This window comes from Carlito syrichta, unplaced genomic scaffold, assembly GCF_000164805.1.
Source record: "Carlito syrichta isolate Samal-C Ts95f unplaced genomic scaffold, Tarsius_syrichta-2.0.1 Scaffold307169, whole genome shotgun sequence".
Lineage (NCBI taxonomy): Eukaryota > Metazoa > Chordata > Mammalia > Primates > Tarsiidae > Carlito > Carlito syrichta.
The window spans coordinates 41,301-64,982 of record NW_007251265.1 but is presented as its reverse complement, the minus strand read 5'-3'; the positions used below and the strand labels follow the sequence as shown (position 1 = coordinate 64,982).

Here is a 23,682-nt window from a genome sequence, read left to right as displayed (position 1 = left end):
GACCTTCGAGCTCCTCTTGAGGTTTGCCATACTGGCCGAGTCCCGTGTTTCCCTTTTCGAATGTATACGCAGAGAAGCCCCGCCCGTCCACCCCCGCAGAGAAAGCTTGAGATCGTTGCGCCATGTCTGTCAGAGGTGGGCTAACCTCTGCCGTCCTCTGCTCTGGTTGTCGTATCCTACTTCTCTTCCTCTTACTCTCTCTCCTTCCTACTCTTCAAAAAGGTGAAAGAAAGAACAAGTTGTCTTTCTTTTCGCGTTGAGATCCACGGTGGGAGAAAGTGGGTACAAGAGCATCTCTCAGCAGCACTATCTTGCCAAGCTAAGTATTAAGGTTGGGAATCATGCGTTCCCAACTGCTCAAAAACAGGAAGCATCTCTGTCGAGTGATAGCTAGCTAGCTGAAACTGGAAAGGAAGGTCTCTCTTATTTCTCTCTGCATTTTTTAGCAATAAAATAAGTTCTGCAGTTTCATACAGGGGAGAGTGTGTGTGTGTAAATAAAAGATCACTTGCAGAGTTTATGCATATATTCACACGCACACACCTTGGTGTGTATGTTCAAATGCTTCCAAATAGCTTAAACATAAAATCTCACTTTATAAGCCAGTCCAGGCACATCTTATACGATTCATGTAAAACTCTTAGATCTGTCAGAAACAACTTACAGGTTTGCGCCAGGTGATTAATTGCCAGGACAGTGTGGTTCTATATTTCATTATGTAAAATTGCTATCTTTTTTAAAGGTGTTGTTTTATTAAACTCGCACCATGAAAGAGGGGAAAACATACACACGTATATCTCATATTCCTGATATTTAGCACATCTTACAAAAGAAAGAAGAAAACATTAACATAAGCCACCGGAAAGACCTATTTCTCTTGGTTCACACACAGTTTCCTCCCCCCTCCCCCCATCGTACAAAAACTTTAATGATACTTCAGTTTGCCTAGAAAATTGTCTTGGAGTAGCAGTGTGGAATAATGGAATACTGTACGGTTTCGCTACAGGATCTGATGATACAGAATCAAACCTTAGTTCAAATTTGAGCCTTCATGCTGAACATCCCCCGACTTTTGGCAGTTACTAGACCTCTTTGGGCTTCCGCTTCCTTTCTTGTGAACTGAGTGTAAGAATGCATACCTCCTGAGCCTGACTGTGAGGATCGAACCAATTCCCACAGCGCAGCCCTGATTATAGTTCTGAGTATGTAGTAGGAGCTCTGTCCCACGCCTCCAGGAACATGCTTCACCTAATTTCTGCCACACAATCATGCATGGCTCTACAGCAAGTTTTTGGGCCACAGTCCTCTCAAGAAATGTAGGAGTTCAGAAATAGAAGAATCCTTGTGATACCAGTGCCCTGTGATTCTCCAATTATCTTCATGCCAAATGCAGAAAAAATATTTCCGTTTTAGATACAAGTTACTCCTACCCCCAAAACTTTCAAACCTGGCTTGTGTTTGCAGTGTAGTCTTTGCTTTACTTTGTGAATATTCTCCAAGACTATTTTTGGTGTTGAGTGTTCCAACCCTGACTTCACCACTTACCAGGTGTCTGACTTGGGTCGAATTGCTTAATCTCTCTCTGCCTCAGTTTTGTTATCTGTGGAGTGGGACTAATAATAGCATCTCACAGGGTTCTGTATGGGTTAAATCAGTTTTATGTAAACTCATTTATGTGTTTTATGTAATGGCTTTGAACAATATCAGGCACATTGTAAATTTTGCCTGCAGGTATGTTTTGTTGTTATTCTTGTCATTATCCTGGACCAGCCTGTCTGTTGCCTCTTTATCAGAGCGTGGGAATACTGTAACTGGCCAGTGAGGGTCCGATGTCTGAAATATTGTGGAAGAGCCATAAGCCTTGCGGTGTGGTCTTATTTAATACTGAGATCTCTAAAGATGCATACACATACCAGGTGGAAGAGAAAAACATCTAGAAACCTATGTTCATGACCATTAATTGTATGTCGCAGTGTTTCCTAATATGCATTTCTGTGTCACCACAGTCTGTGAATAGAGAGGTGTATGTGTATGCGTCTTGAATAGATATGAAAGCACAAGGGGAAAGTATCCAGATTGTTGTTACTAATATGAATGAATAATCAAAAAGTTTGGAGACACTGTTTCGCAGGGTCTTCCAAAGGTGGTAACTTGGCTCCGTTGCTGTCTTAGGGTCTGCCCCATACTTGATGGAGAAGAGTGTGTGCTCAAGAAGCAGATCAAGCTTTTTGTGACTCCAGAGAGTTTGCTGAGGATCGGGTCAGCACAGTGTGGCATCCAGGCCACGCTGGGTGTGTCAGCCACTGGAAGTGTCTGAATAGTCAAGTGTCTGAGAAATGTCACATCGGTTCTTTTCAGTACTCATATTTGGACTTGGCCACGTAGGAAAAGGCTGCTGTTCTTTGTGCCCAGGGACTACCAAACCCACTCCCACAGGGCAGCAAGCCTCCGTGTGTGCCGTATGCCATGGCAGTGCAGCGGGGCTTTTCCAGTGGAGCTCACAATGTGGGTTATAAGGGCTGTTGCCGCCATGGAAGTGAGGAATTATTTTTAATTTTTACCTACTCGACTATACAATGCCAGTGGTGAAGGAAAACCAGTGAGTTTCTTCCTTAAACGAGTTCACCATAAAGCAGGGCCACCAGCATTTGAAAGTAACATGTGACGGACTTTGTGTTCCTATAAGTTCCCACAGGGGGTTGATGCGACACGTGTCTGAAGACACAGGCACTTAGGAGTAAAGCCCCCCAGCTTCTTTGGAGAGCATAGGTTTTGGAGACTCTGATAGATGCACTCTCCAGAAGAACACGAATACAGAATTTTTGCATACCAAATTTGGCCTGCAATGTCAAGGGGTCATAGATACTCTGTTCCCTAGACCCACCCAAGGACCTTTAGGTAACTGAGATCCTTGGACAGCTGCGCGTTCTCCAGCCCAAGCCACTGTGTCATCGTTACAGTATGTGACGAGCTTTCTGTAAACTCTTTGCTTGCTAGGTCGAGCTTTAGAGAGTCCTTGACACAGGCCTTAGTCACATAGCCGTGTCTTGTTTTTTAGCACTTGGGATAGTGTTATGATTGTGGTGTCTGCATTATCTGTTTATGTGATAGCTGCTTGTTATGTGTTAACGATCTAAATATTTTAGAAGACCATATCAGTTCTCATCTGGATTTTCCAAAAGAAGCATTATCTTAGATTTGACTGGAGAGTTAAAGTCAGAAGGGGAAAAAAAACCCTATTCTTATAGCAAGCTTCCAAAGTAGCAAAAGAGAGAGAGAGTCTCTTTTTACAGATGAGAAGCTAAGATTTGAGAGCAGGTAGAGTGATTTGATACATTTCTGGGCTAGAGACCATGGGTTGCCCAGAGTGACCCATGAGGCTTTTTCAAACCAGCTTCTGCCAGCCGTGTCTCCTGTGTCAGAGCCAGCTGGCAAGCTCGTTGAGCATGCCACATGCTGCCCTCTGCCTCCAGAGCCCATGAATCCAAACGGGGTGCAAGTGGACGGGGCTTCTCCAGATGAACACACAAACCCGAGGATTCCTGTGCATGCCGAGGTTTGAGAAATCCTGAGAGGCGGTTTCATGTTGTGCATTAGAGCAACTGAAGAAAGGACTCAAACTGACTGGTTGAATGTCTCTGGAAGAAGGAGCCCAGGTAGCCTGTGCTCACTGAGTGCTTGTGGTGCACAGTGAGGGCCGCCACACTGAGGGGTTTGGCAGCTTTTTCTGTAAAGGGCCAGCGGGTGGCTACGAGGTCTTGCAAGCCCTGTGTGCTGTCACTTGCAGCCACTGGGCATTGCTGTCGCAGAGCGAAGGCAGCCATGGATGACAAGCAGATGACCAAACGTGGCCATGTCCCAGCACAGCTTTGTGTGTAAAGATAGGCAGCCATACAGTGGGCAGGTGGGAGTTTGACCAACCCTGTGGGTTGGGGGGTAGGGCGGCGTGTTCCACAGCAGACTGTGCTCTAAACCTCAGGGCTTCTGGTTGTTTGAAGTGAAGGTTGCAAACTGCCCCATTAAAATCCAGCTAGTAGGTAGAGCCAGAACTTTGAACTGCGATACAGCTAAGATTTAGAAAACAAAGATGAGCCTTATGATACGTGCTGTCAAAGGCAGGGCCGCAGAGGCAAGGAAAAGAACGGTGCACTGAACAGAGAGATGCGGGGCCAGCAGACAGAGCTCAGGAGCGGCCAGGAACCAGCCCAAGGGGGAAGGCCAAGAATGGGAAGCTGGCCTGCGTGCGTTGGTGACAGAATGAATGAGAGGTGCATCTGTGCCCTGTTGTTTTTAACCTTCGAATAGCTGGGGGCAGCAGGAATGGAAAGGAGAGGCAGGGACACCCCTTGCGCAGACCTGGCGCCGTGGAAGCCTTCGTGGGCCCCATGAGGGCAGACGGGCACGCCACCCTCTACTGTATGCTCAGTGCCTGTGACCCTGCGGGGCCCGTCAAGGCACACTGTTCCAGTCCGTTGTGCCACACCCTCCCCTCCACATCTAATACCTTTAGCGCTGAGTACTGCCAAACCGTGGTATGGGGGGGAAAGAAGGCTTTAATCACCAGGAAGACCTTTGTTTACACTGACCGTATCATCCAGCCTGTGTAGTTTATTGCAGAAGACTTTGAAGGTTTGTATGTAGCAGGTGAAAAACCTCAGCTATCAGGCAACCCCTTCGGGGGCCCTCCCACTGTGGGAGCTTTTCTGTCCTCTTAGTAAATCCCACTTCAAAAAAAAAAAAGCCACAGCTATCTGGAAAGCTAATGTTCTGAGCAATAGGTGTTTGGTTCCATCTGATTCCTTAATTATTTCTGGTCTGCATGCTTCTGTACCTGGGAGGTGCCTGTAGGAAGATGACCTTACATTGTGGTGAACTGATTTCTTTTTAAGTTGGGAAACGTAGATGTCCTTTGAGTACCTTATATTCAGGGTGGGCATTAGAGCACATAAACAAATATACACAGTGTTTAGGAGTAATGCAGAGAAGGAAAGGACGGTTTCTTTGTGTATGTAGAAGCCATTTGAAGGAATAACTGGAATTTTCCTGGAGTACATGCCTGGGGCAGCCAGGGTTGTCCAGAGAGGTCAGCCTGTAGAAGGGTGTGAAGCATTTGCTGTTTTCCGGGAACTGCAGGGAGTTTGGTAGAGGACGTGAAGGGGGCAGGTAACAGGAGATGGTGGTGGAGAAATAAGGAGTGACAGGCTGCTTCTCCTACCACCACTGGTCCCTTAGCCCCTGTTGGGAGCTGGCCACGGAGGCCCACCTGAACTTTAGGGATCAAGGTGGGCTGTGGACCCTGAGACCACTAGGATGTGTTCAGGAGCTGTTGGCCCATTCCCTCCTCCTTTTTGCTATTTAGCACATCTCATTAGAAGGAACTTTGATGATCTAAGCATGAAGCTCTGAGAGTACGACAGGCATGGCTGACTTTAGGAGTCCATTGTTCTCGTTTCTCACAGACTGCGGTTTCGGCTTTAAACTTAACACTGTTCAAACTCACGTCACATTTGGGAGCCTTTAATACGGTACAAGCTTCTTTATAAGATTTAAAAGTGTATTTGTAGATTAGTATATACATATGGAGAGCTGCTTTCAGCTTTAGATGGTATAGATGATTTTCTAGAGTTACTGGAAGTGGCCCAGCATGAACTTTGGGCTGGGCCACATTCCTAAGGACCCGGTGCGTACTTTGGACTGGGCTGCGTTCTTTTAAACCAGTTTTAGCTACAGTTCGTGTAGGGTTTTCTACTTATTATAGAAATTGAATTTATTTTATTCATAGAAAGCATTGTAGAATAGGTTATGCTATGTCAGTGAATTATGTTAGCTCAAGCATGATCAAACATGATATTTTGAGGTTTAATAAGAATACAGCTAACTTTAGAAATTTCATTGTTTCCATTTTCTACATTTGCGGTTTTGGCTTTAATACAATTTACAGTTTATATTTGGGTTTTATTTTTAGAAGCGTTATTGCTGATGATCAGCTTTATATATTAGAATTAGGAATTAGAAACTTTTATAGAAGTTAAAATAGATATATAGGATTTTAGAACAGCCATTTTGTTTAAGAGATTGTAATCAATTGTTCCTAGAAAGGGCCCAGCGTGATCTTTTGACTGGGCCACATTCTTTAGGAACTGGTTTGGGCTATAATTAAGAGTTTCTGTAGTGTAGGTAGAATTTGTGTAAAATAGAAAGGAATTAGGATTTAAGTTAGTCATTAGGTGTTGTGTATACATAAGTTTTAAAAGTTATTGATCATTAGAAATTATGATGTTATAATTGTTGTATTGCTTTTGAGGAATATTAACCAAGCATGAGGAACAGTGAGATAATTTTGGAATCATTCTTCCTCATGCTTGAGGAAACACCTGGTGGGTGGGGGATGCCCCTCACCCACCTGGCTTTGTTTTCATGTAAATGTCTTATGATTTAATTGGGATTGTCCTTCCTCATGCCTGAGGAAACACCTGGTGGGTGGGGGATGCCCCTCATCCACCTGGCTTTGTGTTCACGTGAAAGTCTTGTGATTTAACCTGTGAAAATTTGGGATAAAAGGACTATGGCTTGTCCTATTAAACGGCTTCTACACTAGACAGAGTCCAGTCTCTTTCTTTCTCCCCCCCCCCCCGTCTCTTTCTTTCTCCAGAATAATCGCTGATGCCGCCACACCTCCCAGGGACCCCCTAAATCTCTCTGCAGGGACTGGCCCCCCGCAAGCCCCACCAAGAACCTGTGAATTTATGTATCTTTAATGTCATGAAATATGTAAACATGCAAGGGGTTCTTTTCCCCATGGAGACCCTTTTGAAAGGGTGAAGTTTATGGAAAAAACGAAAGCTTAATTTGCATTGTTTTCACTTTTCCTCTGTAGTTTTTTAGAAAGCATACTTACTTCTTACAAGAGGAAAAAATATGGTTAGTTCTAGATAAAGCTATTTGGCTTTGTAAAAGGACTTTTAAATAGAGATAGGTAAAGACTATGCCATGGTCGTAGAAGATCTTAAGCATGTATGTATGCATGCATGCTAAGTTTTTTCCTTCTGTTTTCTTCTTTCTTTTGTGTTCTTCATCCATTACTGCCATTTGTTCTGGCACATTTGCCTGGACACCTGCTATCAGATGCATCAAGTCTTTTCGTGCACAGTGCTGCAGGTTTTTACAGACCTGAGCAAGCTCCACATTAGACAGATAGCCTAAGATGGATTGATTTGTTTTAATACAAATACATGCTCAAATGTTGAGTTACAAAAATTTAAAGGAACCGTTTTTCAAAGAACAAAGACCATTGTAACCTGGCATCTAATCCTGTGCCTAGCACATGGTAGATGCTCAGCAAGTGTTTGTGGGATTTAACTGCCCTGTGAAGCTTCACACGGGCACCAGAGACTGACTCAACTTCTGGAGGTGCTGATTGCATTAAATAGCTGGAATACAGATTGAAATACTGTTTAAAAAGCAACTTCAAGTTGAAAAGTCAACTCGTGGATTACTGAAAGATCCAGATTTTTGTTTGGCAGGTATTGTTCTCTCTGCAGAATAATTGCAAATCTAGGTCAAAGAAATTCTTTTCATCTCCCTTTGCACAACAGAGAGGTGTTGTAGAAGGGGGAGGTGTCTGTGATGAGGGGAGATGCCCTCTGACCGTCCCTCCTAGGTCCTTGGCCTCTCTCTCGTCGTGTTCTCATTAGGACCTCGAGCTGGCACCCGCATCCCAGCTGGAAGTTGCCCTTCCCTCCCGCTCCCTCCGCACTGCCCAGAGCTGTCCACCTTGTTAAGCAGCACCTCCAGCCTGTCTCTCTCCTGACTGAAAGCCCTCCACCATCTTCCATAGACTGAGAAGAGACCACACTCCTTGGCCGTGCCCACCAGTGTCATAGGGTCAGACCCGTGGACTTTTTCTTCCCCTCTCTCCACAGCCCCACATTCCCGAGTGTCCACCCCCAGTGCTTCCGAGACTCTTCGATGACGTGTCACACGGGAAGGAATGCCCTGGTGACCTCGCTGTCTGGTTGCTTGAAGTCTCTGGCCCTTTGAGAGCAGGAGTGCGGCCTCTCCAGCATACCTCTTACCCGTGTTGGCGCAGCCTTGGGGCCGTCTGCTGGGCACTGTGGCCACAGGTGCCCTTTGCTTCCCAGGCATGATGAGTGCATTGCTGTGCTTTCCTCCCTTGCACACAGTGTTCACTCTGACCTCGTCCTTCTTACCTGGTAAATTTCCCCTCGTCATCTAAGGCCCAGCTCCTTTGGATAAGGAAAATGTCTCTGGATTTTTTTAAGGATAAGTGAAGTTCTTTGTTTCCGATGAAAATCAATAAATTTTGACTCAAAAACCCTCACTTTCCATTTTATGAACCACTTATAAGTTTATTCTAAGGTTATACAGTCACCTAGTATACCAGTAATGATTTTGTTTTTCAAAATACAGATAACATTCTCACTTTCTTGGCTTTTAAGGACAGGTTCATTTACCCATAGGCTATATTTTCTGTGGTTTTAAATATACACATCTCAAAACAGTGACTTGTCTCAAGGTCGTGTGTGTTGTACATATCTGTATCATATATCATTACCTCTTAGTTGTCCTCTAAAGTTAAAAGGTCTCAAGATGCTTCTTGTGAAAAGATTAACTAAGCCAAAGGCTATATAAGAGAAGAATCAGAAAGTTGGTTTCCTTGCTTTAACACATCTATTTGAAGAACAAAGACCACTGTAGCCCTTTCAGTGTGATCTCTAACACATTCTTCTCAACTGGTTCTGCGTTCCAAGTAAGTTTTATGTGTGCGTTTAGGTAAATGTTGCTGGCTTTGCCTCATTAAATGACTGACTTTTAGTATCAACATGAATCAAGTATAATTTGAATCTCATCTCATCCTTAAATAAGTTGGTAGTTACTGGTTATCTTGTCACCCTTGCTACTCTTTTCGTAACCTGTTGACTAGAATTGGGCAAATTTAGCTCTTTGTATGTTGGCTTTTCTCTGGTTTTTAAGTATATAAATTCTTAAAGGTAAGGATCAAGTCACGTGCTTCTTTGAATTCCAAAAATTTGCTCAGCAGGTGTTTTTAAGTTACTTTCAAAATATCATGTGGGTGTTTAAGACTTTGTTAATCCAGTTTGTTTTGTGATGTCTGTTCAGCAGGTACCTACTCTGGCTTAAGTAGTTTCCATTCTCTTTAAATGTCCCAAAAGCTTCACTACCAAACAATATAATGCAGAGTACCCCTTATAGGGGATCACATGGATTTCATGAAATATTGCTTCTTTTATTATTCTCTAAAGTCATTCTTTCTCCAGCCTAATTATGCTTTTAAAGTTTACAAAATTGCATAAAAGATATTATAAAATTGTGTTCCTAGAACATTGAGAATTTTAAGCTTTAAAAGTAGCTAAAGTCAAAGATACAGGGTATATTTTGAAGTCCACTTTGTCCTTCTCTAGATTGACTGATGTGGAACAAAACCATGGAAGGATGTAATAAGTGCAGGCATGCTCCGGGCCTCCTCTCTTTAGGGATTCCTCTCTCAGGTTTCTGTCACAGAGAGTGAGCACACTCCTACACTTTCCTTCCTTTGTTAGGAAAGGACTGTGAACCGAGCATGTCAGCAGCTATGGTAAGGAGCAAGGAGAGACAGAGACAAGTTGAATGCCGTCAAATACTGATGCTTCTTAAACATTGGGATTTGGAATATAAATCAAGAATCTGTATTTTTGACCTGACTTTTCTATCCATTATTCTAACCTCCTAGCTTAGAATATTCATTATTTCATTCATTCAAAGAATGTTAACATCTGCCATGCACCGGGTATTAGGAATTCAGAAAATACTAACATAACCTAAATTCAAGAATCTGAGTCTACTTACACAAGACCAGAAAATTATAACAGCATTTAATACTTATTATACACACCACGTGCCCAGCCATGTGCTGAGCACTTTGTATCGATTAGATCATTTGAGTCATAGAATTACCCACGACGTATATACTAGGACTCTTAAGGATCTTAAGATACTCAGAGGTTTAAATGATGTGTGCAAACGCACAGCTAATAAGTGATAACGCTGGATTTTTCATCCAGTTAGGCTGATTCTTTTGCCCTCACTTTTAACCTTGTACAGCAAATTATACACTTAAAACCTGGTTGCAGACTCAGAAGGGTCATGCCTAGTAGATAAGGAGGGAAGTGCCACTGGGGAGTCTGGCTCACTGGGTGTTGGTGCAGGAGGGGCCCAGGTGAGAAGGGAGAGGAACTGGGGGGGGGCAAGTCACAGGAGCACTGTAGGGGCCTGAGGTGCTGTGCTCGGCAGACAAGGAGGTGGGTATCGTGGGGGAGTTTGGCTCACTGGGTGCCGGTACAGTTGGAGCCCAGGGGAGAAGCGGGGAAGCTGCAGGTGGGTGGGCACGTGGCCCCAGCACTGTGAGGGCCTGAAGTGCTGTGCTAGATGTGTGCTTGCATGGCTAGAAAGCAGGAGTTAGGGCATCTGCCATGAGAGCGATTGCTTTCGCAGTGATGTGGATGAAGAGGGGGGAGAAGCAAGGAGTGAGACTGCAGGCGGAAATGCCAGGCAGGCGCAACACTTTAGACAGGAGGTGGTGCAGGCTGGGTTTCACAGAGTACGCCATTACCGAGTGCCGCGCTGCGTGTGCCATGGCTGAGCTTACAGTGCTGAAGACAGTGACTGTGATTGCTGCAGTAGCGTGTGGCCTCTCAGCAAACACACAAATAAATAACAACGAAGACTGAGTGGAAGTGACGTTTCAAGAGAGATTTAAGAGGTAGCGTCAACCACACCTACTAAGCAGTTGGATTTAGCGGGAGAGATGCCCAGAGTAAATCCAGAGTTTCTTTGAAATAAATCAGAACTGTTCAAATGATGCAGCTCTCTCCCTGGTTTCTGGAACTGTTTCCTCTGTGAATCATGATTCACTGATGGTTTTTCTTAAAGTGTAAAGCTCAGTGCTGCTTCTCCTTCCTAGAGGAAGGCGCTCCCTGTACGCACACACACCCTTGTTGATCATGTCAGGTGCCTGGGAGCCAGTGGGGCCTGACTTCTCAAGGTGTCTGTCTTAATATTTTTGTCTGAACAGGTATTTCTATGCCAATTAAATTAGATTTGAACATTGGATAGAATATGAGGGCATAAGTGCTGAATTTCAGAATTCATAAAGAAAGGCAGCCATATCCAGCTGTGGTAGACAGTTGGATCAGTGACTCCTTCATGTACGGTATCAGAAGTGTGCTGAGTTCTTTATGTAAAGGTCAGAATTTAACAAGAGAGTGTTGGTTTTGTAGCAACTCACACATCTCCAGCAATGACTTTGCAGTGTGAGCAGCCGCACTCCACTGCGTAAGAACGGCCAGGGACACTATGCAGATTGTGGAACTGGGCCTGGAAGACCATTTAGAAGAGTGTCCAATACACGAACTCTTGTTCTGGGCACTTGAGCATATTTCAGGCAAACTCCAGGAATCACTTGCGAAGTTGTGTGGGGGAAGTTTTTGCATATGTGTAGTCGGAGGGGAATTCTTGTGAGATGCACACAGACACTCACTCATCTGATTAAAGAGCTACCTTTACTTCCACAGATGAGGACACTGAGGCTGCTAGCGGTGCAGAGACTTGCCCAAGGCCTTGAGTAAGTTCTCTCAAAGGCAGTTCGCACTCTAACTTGTTTGTTTAATGGAGTTTTAGTGGAGAGCCAAGGCATCCAGTGTGACCTTGGAGCCAAAAGGACTCGGCGTATGCGAAAGCCTGGGCTTGTTTTTCATCAGGTTGTCTTTGGTGATTTTAAAATAACAGAATATGCCATCACTCAGAACACATTCTTCCACCCTCACAGCCCAGAACAGTGTTTTCAAAGAAATTCTAGGAAGGGTGCTCACTTGTTCAGAGATCTATGTGAAGAAGGCTCTTTCCTACTGTGTTTTAAGCATGACATTCACTGACAAGATGAGGCCATAAAAAGCCTGGCTGGCTGTTGGCCCAGACAGCATTCTAACCTGCACTGCCTGAGGACAGCTGCCACGGAAGCAGCTGCACAGACGTGGGAGCGCTGCAGCCGCTGGGCGATGTGTGTGCTCAGCATCCCTTGCTATGATGCTCTTTCAGCTGTCAAAAAGACATTTTAAACAACCTCGAATCTGAGTTTTTCCAGGAGGGTGAAAAGGGTAACTTCAACTTTGAAAAATAACCAAGGTAGTCACAACTGTGTCCTCAGCAGATAAAACAGGGCCTGGCACATGGGAGATGCTGTACAGTTTTTTGATGAAAGAATTACTTAAATTTACTGTGTCAATTATGTCGTTTTTCAGAACAAAAGCTTTTTGTGTGAGCCCCTTGATAATAAGTATCTTGTACTGGCAGGATGATGAAATTTGAAACGACCAGTACAGTATTCAGAAGCCCAGTTTTCAGCCCGTTTTCTGCAGCTTATTCCCTGATGACCTTGGGCCTCATTTTCTTTGTCTTAGCAGGAGTGTAACAGTATCCAATTCCCAAAACTTAGGGGAATGGTAAGCAAGATGAAGCCTGTGGAAACTGCTCCACTGATTCTTAAGGGCCATGTAAATATTAATATTGTTTATCCTGGATAACATTATTTAATAATCTGAAAGTATGTCTTTGCTGGAATCATCTTCATTTCCTGAACCCTTTCTATTTATTTTAGGTTTGGATTTATTTTAGGTGGGGAGAAATGATTGCCATGATTGAAATGGAGTTTTGGTTTATTTGATAAAATACATCTCGAGTAAGCTCGTGTTGCTTCATTTCTCCCTGCTGAGTTCATAGTAGGCGTGCAGCCCAGTCTGCAGATGACTAATTGAAGCATTGTTTTAACAAGGAAAGATGTCTGCTGTATAGTTTCTCTCAATTTAATTTTTCCCTGCTAATTTGCACATAAATTAAGAATTAGCAGCTATTTGGTAGACAACATGTATCTCCATAAAGTGGATTTTTGCTGCTTAATATGTAAAAATACAGTTGATTTGCTTAAATGTTGCCCTTGTATCCCATGATCTTCCTAGTCGTTGTTTTATAGATTCCTTAAGATCTCCATATTAACAGTCATGTCTTTTACAAATGCAGGCAGTTTTACTTTTTTACCTTTCAAGTTCTGTGGTTACTTTTTCTCTTCTGTTTTTGCCTTATTGCAACTAGTTTACTCTTTTATAATGTTCAGTAGAAATGGTGAGATTTTACCTTGTTTTCAATTTAAGTAGAAAGCATTCACTATTTTAACATCAAGTGTGATATTAGTTATAGATTTTTAGTAGATATTCATCATATTGAAAATTCCCTATATTCCTAGCTTTGAGAAATTTTCATCATGAGTGGATCTTGAATTTTGTCAAATGCTTTTTCTGCACATATTAAAATTTTCACATGGTTTTTCTACTTTATTCTGTTAATATGGTGAATTATAATTGTATTTTTAATATTTAACCAAACTTGAATTCTTGGGATAACCTTTACTTGGTTCTGATAATTTATCCACTTTATATATCATTAGAATCTATTTGCTAATTTTTTAAAGGAGTTTTAGGTCTATGTTCATAAGGATCAACAGTCGATAATTTTCATTTTTTGTAATCTTTGTTGGGTTTTAGAGTTAATATGTTGAGTATATGAAACAACTTGAGGGTTTTAGAGTTAATATGCTGACTATATGAAACAACTTGAGAAATAGTCCCTTCTCTATATTCTGAAATGATTATAGAATTTTAATGTTATTTTTCTTCTTCTTCCTTTTTTTTGCTAGAATTTAGAAGTGAAACCATCTAGGCCTACAGTTTTCCTGGTGGGAAAGTTGATTATAATAAATTCAGGTTTTTTAATGAATTTGATTTATTTTTTAAAAAATAAATATAGGGCTATTTAGATTTTCAGTTTCATTTTGTACCAATACTGATAACTATATTTTTCAAGGAACTTTTAAAAATCCAAGTTGTTGAATTTATTATTAAAATGGGAAATTGTCAGAGGAGGGGGTGGGGCATATGTCATCATCAAGGGTACATGCATGACAAACATTTGTACCCCTCATCTTTAAAGTAAGGTTTTGAAAACATGGAAAAGTAATTGGACACAATTTTATTTTATTATCCTTTTCTATCTGTAGTAATAAAACCTCTTTTTCACTTCTGATGTTGGTGATGAGTTCTCTCTTTTAACCTTGTCCAATCTAGCTAGAGTTTAACCAGTTTGGGTGGGGGGGTGTTTTTGTTTTTAGATCTTTCCAGAGAACCACTCTTGGCTTTGTCAGTTTTCTCTGTTCCCATTTCATTGATTTCTGCTCATTTTCCCCTCTTTCCTACCTTAAGCATTGCTCTAACTACATTCCACAAATCTTGATGTGTTAGATTTTCACTATTGTTCAATTTGAAACATTTTCTAATTTTTTTGACCCATGGCTTATTTGGAATTGTGTTGCTCAGTTCCCATGTATTTGGCGTTTTCTTCTGTGTTTTGTTTTTGGTTTTTTTTGAGTTGAAGTCTCACTATTGCCCAGACTGGACCTGGGGGCTCTGGCGATCCTTCCGCCTCAGCCTTCAAGTAGCTGGAACTACAGGAGCACGCTACCACACCCGGCTAATTTTTTTGATTTATTGTAGAGATGAGGTCTCGCTTGCCCAGGCGGATCTCGAACCTGCGGGCTCAGGCAATCCACTCACCTCAGCCTCCCAAAGGCACGGGATTACGGGCTGAGCCACCGAGCCCGGCTTCTTCTGTGTCTTGTTATTCATTTTTAACTCGCTCCTGTAGTCAGAGTACTACCCAGTATGATTTTAGTGCTTTCAAATTTGTCGGGTCTTGTTTTATGGCCCGTCATATGGGCTAAATTGGTGAATATGCCAAGTGCACTTGAAAAGAATTTGTATTCTTCAGATGTTGTAAGTTGTGGTCTATAAATAAATAGAGATCTGGTCAAGGTGGCTGATACTCTTGTTCAGAATTTCTGTCTCTACTGACTTGCTTTCTTGTCCCATCAACTGCTAAGATAGCAGTGTTGGGAACTTCTATTATGATTGTTGGAATGATATATTTATCTCTTTCATCCTGCCAATTTTTGCTTTGCATATTTTGAGGCTTCATTATTAGGAATATACATGTCAGGAACTGTGGAAGTTCCAAGGTTTTGCCCTATTTGAAAGCTAATAAGATAGACTGCCAGAGTTTCATGGAGACTGGCAAAAAAACATGGGACACCTGGGTCAGAGACAAAGGACCATTGATCACTCCCAGAATATCACTTTTTTGTGTGCTGGTGCTTAAGAACTAATTTCCACAGAGCAACTACTTGAGGTGTTGAAGTTTGTATTTTCTGTAGTGTTCAGTATGGTCCTAACTATGTTTTCAGGGGGGCTGTTTATCAAACTAGAAGATGCTTGAGCCTAAATTCCTACCTTCCTTAGTTCCTATGTGTACTTTCATCACACCCTTTTCTGGGTGTTTCATGTTCAAAAGTACACATGCAGAAATATTATCTTCTCTACTATTTGTAAGTGAGTGTCTCTTCATCTTCAAGAAATTCCATTTCTGATTATGCCAGCACCAAGAGTAATTTTTTTTTCTTTATGTTGGAGGGAGAGGGAGTCTATGTCTAGTGCTCTTCATTTCTTTCTGAAGATTCACTTTTCCATCTCATATCATTTCTCTACAACCTAAATAATTTCCTTTAGCATTTTCTGCGTTGCAGATCTGCTCAAAACAAATTTTCTTGGTTTTCCTTTATCTGCAAATAAGCTTACTTTTCCTCCATTACTTTGGGATGGCCTTTCACTTCTTTCACATGCTAAAGATGTTGTCTTACTGGTTTCTGCCCACCATTGCCTTGATGTGAGAGTCACCTGTGATTTCAGTCATTGCTCCCTGTGTGCATTTAGGCAGCTTTCCAAGTTTTCTTCTGGATTTCAGCAGTTGACTCTGATATGTCTAGATGTGGTTTTCGTTGTTTTTATTCTGTTTGAGATTTGCCGAGCTTCTTGAATGTATGAGTTTATGTTTGTTCACTAATTTGGGGAACTTTTTGGTCTTTATTTCTTCAAACATTTTTCTACCCCATTAAATTTTTTCTTTCCTTTTGGGATTCTAATTATATATACTCCATACCTTTTGCTATTGTTCCAGCAGAGTGACTTTTCCATGTGAATCTTACATTTCACCTTCCTACTTCTGCCCTGCAATGACTTCCCATTGCACAGAGAACGCAGTTCACACTGTTTGCTGTTTCTCTCAAGGACTGACTCTTCTACCACATCGAGTTGTTCCTTTTCCTGAAACATGCCAGTTACTCTTGCCTTTTGTACATGATGCTCCCTTTGCCTTGTATGTTATTCCAGCAGATCTGTGTATGGCTAACTCCTTTGGTATCTGCCTAAGTTACCTTCTCAAAGAGGCTTTCTCATACTATCCCAGCTAAACAGTGCCCTGTTTTCTAGATACACACACACACACACACACACACACACAGTCTCTCACTCACTCACACATATTTCAGACCCACACCTCTTTTTTAACAGCTTTACTGAGATACAGTCAAATACCATAAAAATCACTCCATTAAGATATTTAATTCGCTGGCTTTTAGTATATTCACAGACACGTGCACCATCACCACAGTTAACGATACAAAATACCTGTCTTGCGGATGCTTTTCCCTGACACCAAGAACAATGTCTGGTATGCGGTACAGGCTCACTGAATTGTTCTGGTAAGTGAGTTCATGAATTCAAGGCAATATGGACATCAGCCTGTGTCCCTTGACTGCATCCTGCTCTAGGATTGTTGCCAGAGCTGTGCTATTCTGAAGGCTCTCTGAAACGGCTAATAGCCTAGCCCATCGTTGAAGAGTTATTGAGGGACGTTATAGATAAACTTCTCTTGACACAATCGGTGCAAATCCTATGTGCGTTTTTATAAAAGAGAAGAGCCATCTTTTACTCGCTTGATAATTGCTGAGAAGAGAAGGCCTCCCAGAAATATTACTTTTCTGTTTTCAAAAGTCCTCTTGCCACTGTTGTGTCTTGGTTGTATCTTCAATATAGATGAGGGCCAGGTGTGGTGGCTGATGCCTGAGAGGATTGCTTGAGCCCAGGAGTTTGAGACCACCCTGGGCAACACAGCAAGACCTTGTCTCTACAAAAAATAAAAAATTGGCCAGGTGTGGTGGTATACACTTGTAGTTTCAGCTGCTTGGGAGACTGAGAGGGGAGGATCACTGAGTCCAGGAAGTTGAGGCTGCAGTGAGCTGTGATCGTGCCACTGCAATCCAGCTGGGGCAACAGACTGAGATTCCAACTGGAAACACACACACGTGCACATGTGCGCGCACGCGCACACACACACACACACACACACACTTGTGTGCTCTCCCTCTCTCTCGTACTTGTTTCATTTACTAATTATGGATAATAACGGGCTATTAATGAGATTTGGACATCCATTCCAGGGTGCCTTTGATGTGGAATGTCAGTTCTGAACCTGGTTAATCATTTCCTTATAGGCTTTGATGCGGCCTGGAAGAATTGATAGACTCATCTATGTGCCTTTACCAGATGCAGCAACAAGAAGGGAAGTATTTAACCTGCAGTTTCACTCGATGCCTGTCAGTCACGAGGTTGACCTGGATGAACTTGTCCTCCAAACTGACACATACTCAGGAGCAGAGGTAAGATTGTTCCCCCAAAATACCTCAGTGGAGAGAAGCAGTGCTGGATGTCATTGAGCAAAAGAAACTGCTTGCTGCCTGCAATGCTGAATGACTATATAGTAAGAAATCCTCAAATGGGAAATGCATCACATGACAGATAATCTCTGCGTTTAATTGCATTTTACCTGGCCTCTGTTGTATCTCAGTTGTCAGTTGTTTTTGTGTTTATTTTTTTGAGTCAGGGGTATCACTGTATCATGATCACGGCTTGCTGCAGCCTCTACCTCTTGGACTCAGGCGATCCTACCTCAGCCTTAGTGACTGTTTTCTTAAACTATTTTTATTTATAAAATAGAATTCCATGAAGTAATTGTACAACTCTTCTACCTGCATTTTTTAAGGAAGGGACTAACTATATACCTCAACAGATAAATAGCTTCTGAATACCACTAATGTGAGTTTGTGCTGGGAAATTAATAGTTTTAAAGTAAGAAGTCAGATTCTTTTGATTGTGAATTGTCCAGTAGGCTGGGACGCCACATTCTGCTTTGCCTGGCATCATTTCCGTCAGTCTTGTGCAAACACCGGAGAGACTTATACATGGCATGTCATCAGTGGCACTCTGAGAGTACATGTGGAATTGGACTGAGTGTGCTGTGTGGTCACAGCAATACAAACAATCCAAGTAAATCCCAAGTTCCTTCATTGCTTTGTCTCAAGGACTAGGGCTGTAGACAGGCCCGACTCACAATGGTTTGGCTGGCGGCTTTTGTGCCTCGCGGTGGTGTGAGGGCGACACACACTCGGCACATCCTCAGCTCAGCATAGGGCTACGTCTGGAGAGCCCTGGTCCGCTGAAAATGTCCTGAGTTGGAAACACACTTGAACATCAAAGAAGTATGTTTTTGACTTAAGGTATTGATTTATTGGGACATAACCCCATCATATGTCGAGGAGTGTCTGTATTTGAATTTTCTCCTCTGGACTTTTCAAGGCTACTGGGGTGGGGGGTGGGGGGTGGGGCGTGGGGAACCACGTGGGAGGTCGCTTGAGAAGCAGCGGAGGGCAGTCACCTTTAACTGCTGTCTAAGACAGTCATCTTTGTAAGCGTCTCTTTGGTATGACTATCCATACAGTTAAAACGGACACACAGATGCTGTTAACTGCCTGAGCCAGCATTTCTAGAATTCGGGCTTTGAAACGAGGACTGGCATCATGCGTATGATGCAGCCATCCACAGGAAGCAGTAGGGAGGAGAAGCCACCAACCTTTCCCTTGAGTGGAGCTGGGTGGGGGAGCAGCTGCAAGGTAATTCTCCGCAGTAACCCAGCCAAGAAGAGTAACACAACAGCAAAGCCAGTGATATTCTGTCTGGCTGAAAAGAAGAAACTCATCTGGTGCAATTATTTTACCAGCTGGCTAGTTCTTATGTGGTACATATCTGGTCTAACATGTAAGCACATTTATGATTTTATATCAGATCTTCCAAAAATGTTCACAGGAAAAGTAGCAGGAAGTTCTGTCCTTCCTTGAATTACATTTTGTGTTCTGTAATGCTTGGATGGGGGCGGGGATCCCACTGTGTTCCTATTTATAATCAGTACATTATTTCAACTCTATAGACATTTTACCCAACAGCTGCGCCTTAGTAGTTCTGTGGTTTCCAATTTGGAGGAGACAGGTTTGTTTCATGTTAGGTTGTTTTTGGCGGGGAGGTCTGAATATTTAAACTTCTTAAAAAGTCTTAAAATTAGTAAATAGGAAACTTAGGACAGCTAAAATTTAGCTTTAGATAAAATATAAGGTCTCATCTTTCTTGTCAGAATGCAAATGTTTCATTGTGATGCTGTAACTTTTCAAACCAAAATTAGTTGGTTTTTTTTTCATAGTACCATGAATTCAAAGCCAGAATCTCAATCCCCTGACTCCTACAGACTGAATGCTTTATAAAACTGAGGCCACTGATGTTTCCTCCCCAAGCTAAAGCCATCTCCTTCAGCACAGAACCTGCCACGTGGTACATGTTTAAACAGACAACATGGGGGGAAAGGAAAAAAGTTCTTAAAATGTATTTAGGAGAAGCAAACCTCCAGTCTCATCTGTCCAAGAGGAGCCCTCTTCCTCTCTGCCGCAGGCCCAGCCACTCCCTCAGAGCTGGAGAATCTCTCTGGCCACTTGTGGTCTACAGATGAAAAGCCTGTTGGTTATCGTCACAAGCGAATGGTACATTCTATTCAAGACGATGCAGAGTTGATGTTGTTTTACCAGTCCTGTTAGCTGTATGGACAAGAATGTGGCCAGGTGAGCAGGAGATGAGGGAACTCCTGGCACGCTAATTGTTTTTTCAGAAGCAAAATGTTTAAGTGTTGTGAGCATTTTTTTTTTCCATTAAAAAATGCAGAAGACAACTGAGATGGAAATGATACTAGTACTTTTAATGACTGGGATTGAGGGGGGTGTCATTTAAGAAATGTTTTCTTTTCCCCTGGTTGTTTAGTTTGCCCAATCGGCATTGTTCCATAAAAGCTCACCTGGCCCCGTGTCTGAAATAGCTCCTTCTGCCCTCTCCGAGTTGCTCGTGTTTCCTCTCTGGAGAGGGTAAGCACAGAACTGAAGCTGTTTCTAAGCCTCGGGAGGGTCCCGAGAGGAAGCCTGTGCCCACTGGTTGGGGACTCAGCCGCGGGGGAGCAGCCGGGCAGCGCACCCCTCGCCGCCGCCCACGCGTGTCCCACAGCTGCACCTCGTTTCCCCTTCTTGGCCGCAGCTCTCAGTCCACGGAAACACAGGTTGCCATTTAGAAGCAGGTGAGGGTTCTGCTCAGGAGGGAGCAGGGCGTCTTTCTCGGCCATTGCTGCTGTTTTCTTTTGCTTTGACTTTTGTTTTCCAAGTTATTTGTAGCAGGCTCCAATTCATGTGTTCATCTGTCTGTTATCAAACGACCTTGGGTCTTTTGGAAGTTTTATCTCCAACAGGAAATCAGCAAGTCTGCGGCTGTCACAGATACGTGCCCCTCAGCGTTGTAGTTGTGCTCGTTGTCATGTGCCCTGTGCTGGGGAATCGAGGTGTGGCAAGTGGAACACACAGTTCCGCTGTGTCGAGGAGTTTACTGTTGTAGGCCAGGGCGGGGATTGTGAGAGCTGGGATGAATTTTTATGTGCATGTGGGTGCTATCCCCCTTTAGTGATTATCTCCTTAAGTGAAACTGGTGACGCTCAGAGCCAGGTGTCAGCCTCACATTGTGCAAATAACATAGGCAGTCATAGCCCTTACTTCACTTGTCAGGTTTTGATCGCCCAACTCCCAAGAGAGGCAGTGAAGCGCGACGGGGTATGTGAGGGTTGTGATGCTGCAGTTAAGTAGACCTGGGCGGAATCCCAGCTCTTCTTGCGGCAGTTCTCCAACTCCTTGGAATCCTGGCTTCCTCGTCTGAAAGATGCCTGTGTGACTGATGATGTTTCGGGGACTAGATGAGGTGGCAAACGTGAAAGCACCAAGAAACAATGCCCGATACAGAAAGAGTGCTTCACCAGTCCGGTCAGCCCTTCTGCTCACCGCTGAAATGTTGGCTGGTGTTGCTGTAAGGTGATGATATTTTGTGTCGCCGCAGTAACCGAATAAATACTCGGAAAGCTGGATTGAGCCCGCCTCTTATCCTTGTCTTTAAAGTGTAAAAATCTGCTTACTGTAGTGCTGTTTTGTATAATCTTATGAATCTAACTTTAGAGAGTCATTTCAAAGCAATTTGTTAAATACATTTCACACTAAATTTTCAGGAAGCTTTACCCTCATGCAAACTTAGTCTGTTTATCCCTGTTTTATGAAAATGATCTGTCTTGCCCTGAATTCTGTTTCATAGTCTGTGCCTTCCTGGATCTAATAACACTTCAAGATCTTCATGCCAGCTTGAAATTAAAAATCACCTTCCAGTGTGCCTCATTAATTGAAGAAGGATTCTATTTGCCATGTTGGAGCTCTTATGGCTGAAAGAGGAGAGCCTTAAATCACGGCTCGGTTGCTGACTAACGTTGCTTTGGACATCTTCTTTCTCCCACATAGTGAAAACAGAGGGAGCAGTCGTAGCCACTCAGAAAGTTGGTGGTGCTCTTCCAACACGAAGTCGCTCATGGCAGTGTCAAGCTAAGACATCAGGATCACTGTGCTAGCACCTGGCCTAGGTAGACTTTGTCTGACCGGTCCACCTGACTACACATCAGAGCGAGGAATACGAACCCCCGGGCAGGACAGGACACCCCGTGCCGTGGCAGAACGCGCGGTCGCCCGTGCTTCTCCCATGGGAGTCTCGGCAGCCCGTGGACTGTCTGCAGTGGCTCTGAGATCCTCTTTGTTGTGTGTTCACTCCGAGATGCTGCATCCTTCCCCCAGAACCGCCAAATCCAGTCGGCCCTTCGAGTCTGCGGCTCCACATGCACTGATTCAACCAACTGGTGATAGAAAACTTTCAGGAAAAAACAGTTAAAAAAGCAAGTTTTAAAGCCTAGTGTCTTTATGCAACAACGGTTTAGACAGCATTTGTGTCCCATCAGGCGTCGCAGGTCATCTAGAGATGCCTTCAGGTGTACAGGAGTGTGTGCCTAGGTTATATGCAGATTCGGTGCTACTGCATAAGGGACTTAGCGTTCTGGGCTCCTTCACCCCTCTGCAAAGCTTCGTGGTAGGGAGGAGGCGCCGTGTCGCGGTTGCTTCCTGTCCCCTCCGCGGGCCCCTGTGCTGCTTCCTTTGTGTTCTGCCCGTTGCCAGGTCATCTGTGCCACGCACCTTGGTGTCTGTGCAAGACGGTCTCACTTTTGTCTCATCCGTCTTTCAGCTAGATTATGTCCTCCGAGCTGTGTTATGCAACATGTAGCTTTGAAGACAGACTCTGAGGACGAAGACCTTGTCACCAAGGGATAAGAGGTGGAAAGAGGGAGATGGGAGCCTTAAAGACCCGGGCAGAGCACTGAACTTGGATCTTAATGAGATTTCTCCTTAGCAAACGTTAGTAATTTTCCACTGAATAGAAATGAAGAGTTTTACCTGCTCAGAGATTCCAGGGCCTAGTGACTTTGTTCTTCTGAGACCTTTGGTTGTTGCACGTTTTGGCTTCCTTTCAGAATAATCAAGTTGCGTATCCGTGGTCTGGGGAGCACTTAGATAAAAAACGCTATGAACGGGAATGTGCAGCAGCCAACTTGTTCCTTAAACTCTTTTTTGGAAAGAAAGTTGAGTTTACAGAGTTACAATGTTCGTTTTAACTTACAGATTGTGAAACTTCCAGGGTATGGAGGTGTAATGTCCCTCCAGCATAGAGAGACTCCAAGCTGCAACTTCTGCTTAAATTGGCAACAGAAGTGCATTCGGCTTCCCTGAAGACTCTTTTGAATAGGATGTTTACACCGAAGCTAACCCTCCTGCAGAACACCTTGTGCTGCCAGACCTGGGTGACTGACTCCGTGCCAGGTGTTTAAAGCTGCTGACAGGAAGCGTGAGTCAGAAAGGAAGTGAATGTGAATGAGAGGCTGGCTGGCGACGAGCTCAGCACAGCATTTTATACCCAAACATGATGCCCCCTTTTAGGGTGAAGGTCTGTCCGGGCCGCGGGTGGTTGGGACCCGCCTGCCGATCTCGTTCCCGAGGCTGGTGCCCAGGGTCCGTCCGTCTGCGAGCGTCGCTCAAGCCCACGGTGCTGCCGGCCCGAGCGCGTAACATGCGGCCTCGCGGCTCCGCTTCCGGAGTCCCGGTCTCCCTGTTTCTGCCTCCTGGTTCTCCAGAATTCGTGCACGAGCCGTTCATCTGGGCTGTTGTCTTCAGAGCGTGATAGAACGGGAGGGGAGCTTGCGATGTCTTTGCAGAGGCGTAGGGTATGCCGGGCCTCTGCAGCTTAGACGCTGGTGGCCGCGGATATCTGGGCCGATTCTGTGAGGCGGCGGGCGGCGGACTGCGCGGCGCATCCTCGTTGCCCGTGCACGCGACGTGTGCCCCCGCATGTGTGAACGCTGTGGCTTCCTTCCCGGGGCGGCCCTGGCCGG

The 23,682-nt window shown here is 43.9% G+C and overlaps 1 protein-coding gene across 1 annotated transcript in view; it reads left to right on the top strand.

Moving 5' to 3' along the window:
• SPATA5 (spermatogenesis associated 5) overlaps positions 1 to 23,682 on the top strand; it is a 267,058-nt gene that overhangs the window by 226,705 nt on the left and 16,671 nt on the right. Inside the window, exon 14 of the mRNA XM_021715497.1 lies at positions 17,510 to 17,674. Coding sequence (XP_021571172.1) covers positions 17,510 to 17,674 — 165 coding nt within the window. The remainder of the gene's footprint in view (positions 1 to 17,509; positions 17,675 to 23,682) is intronic.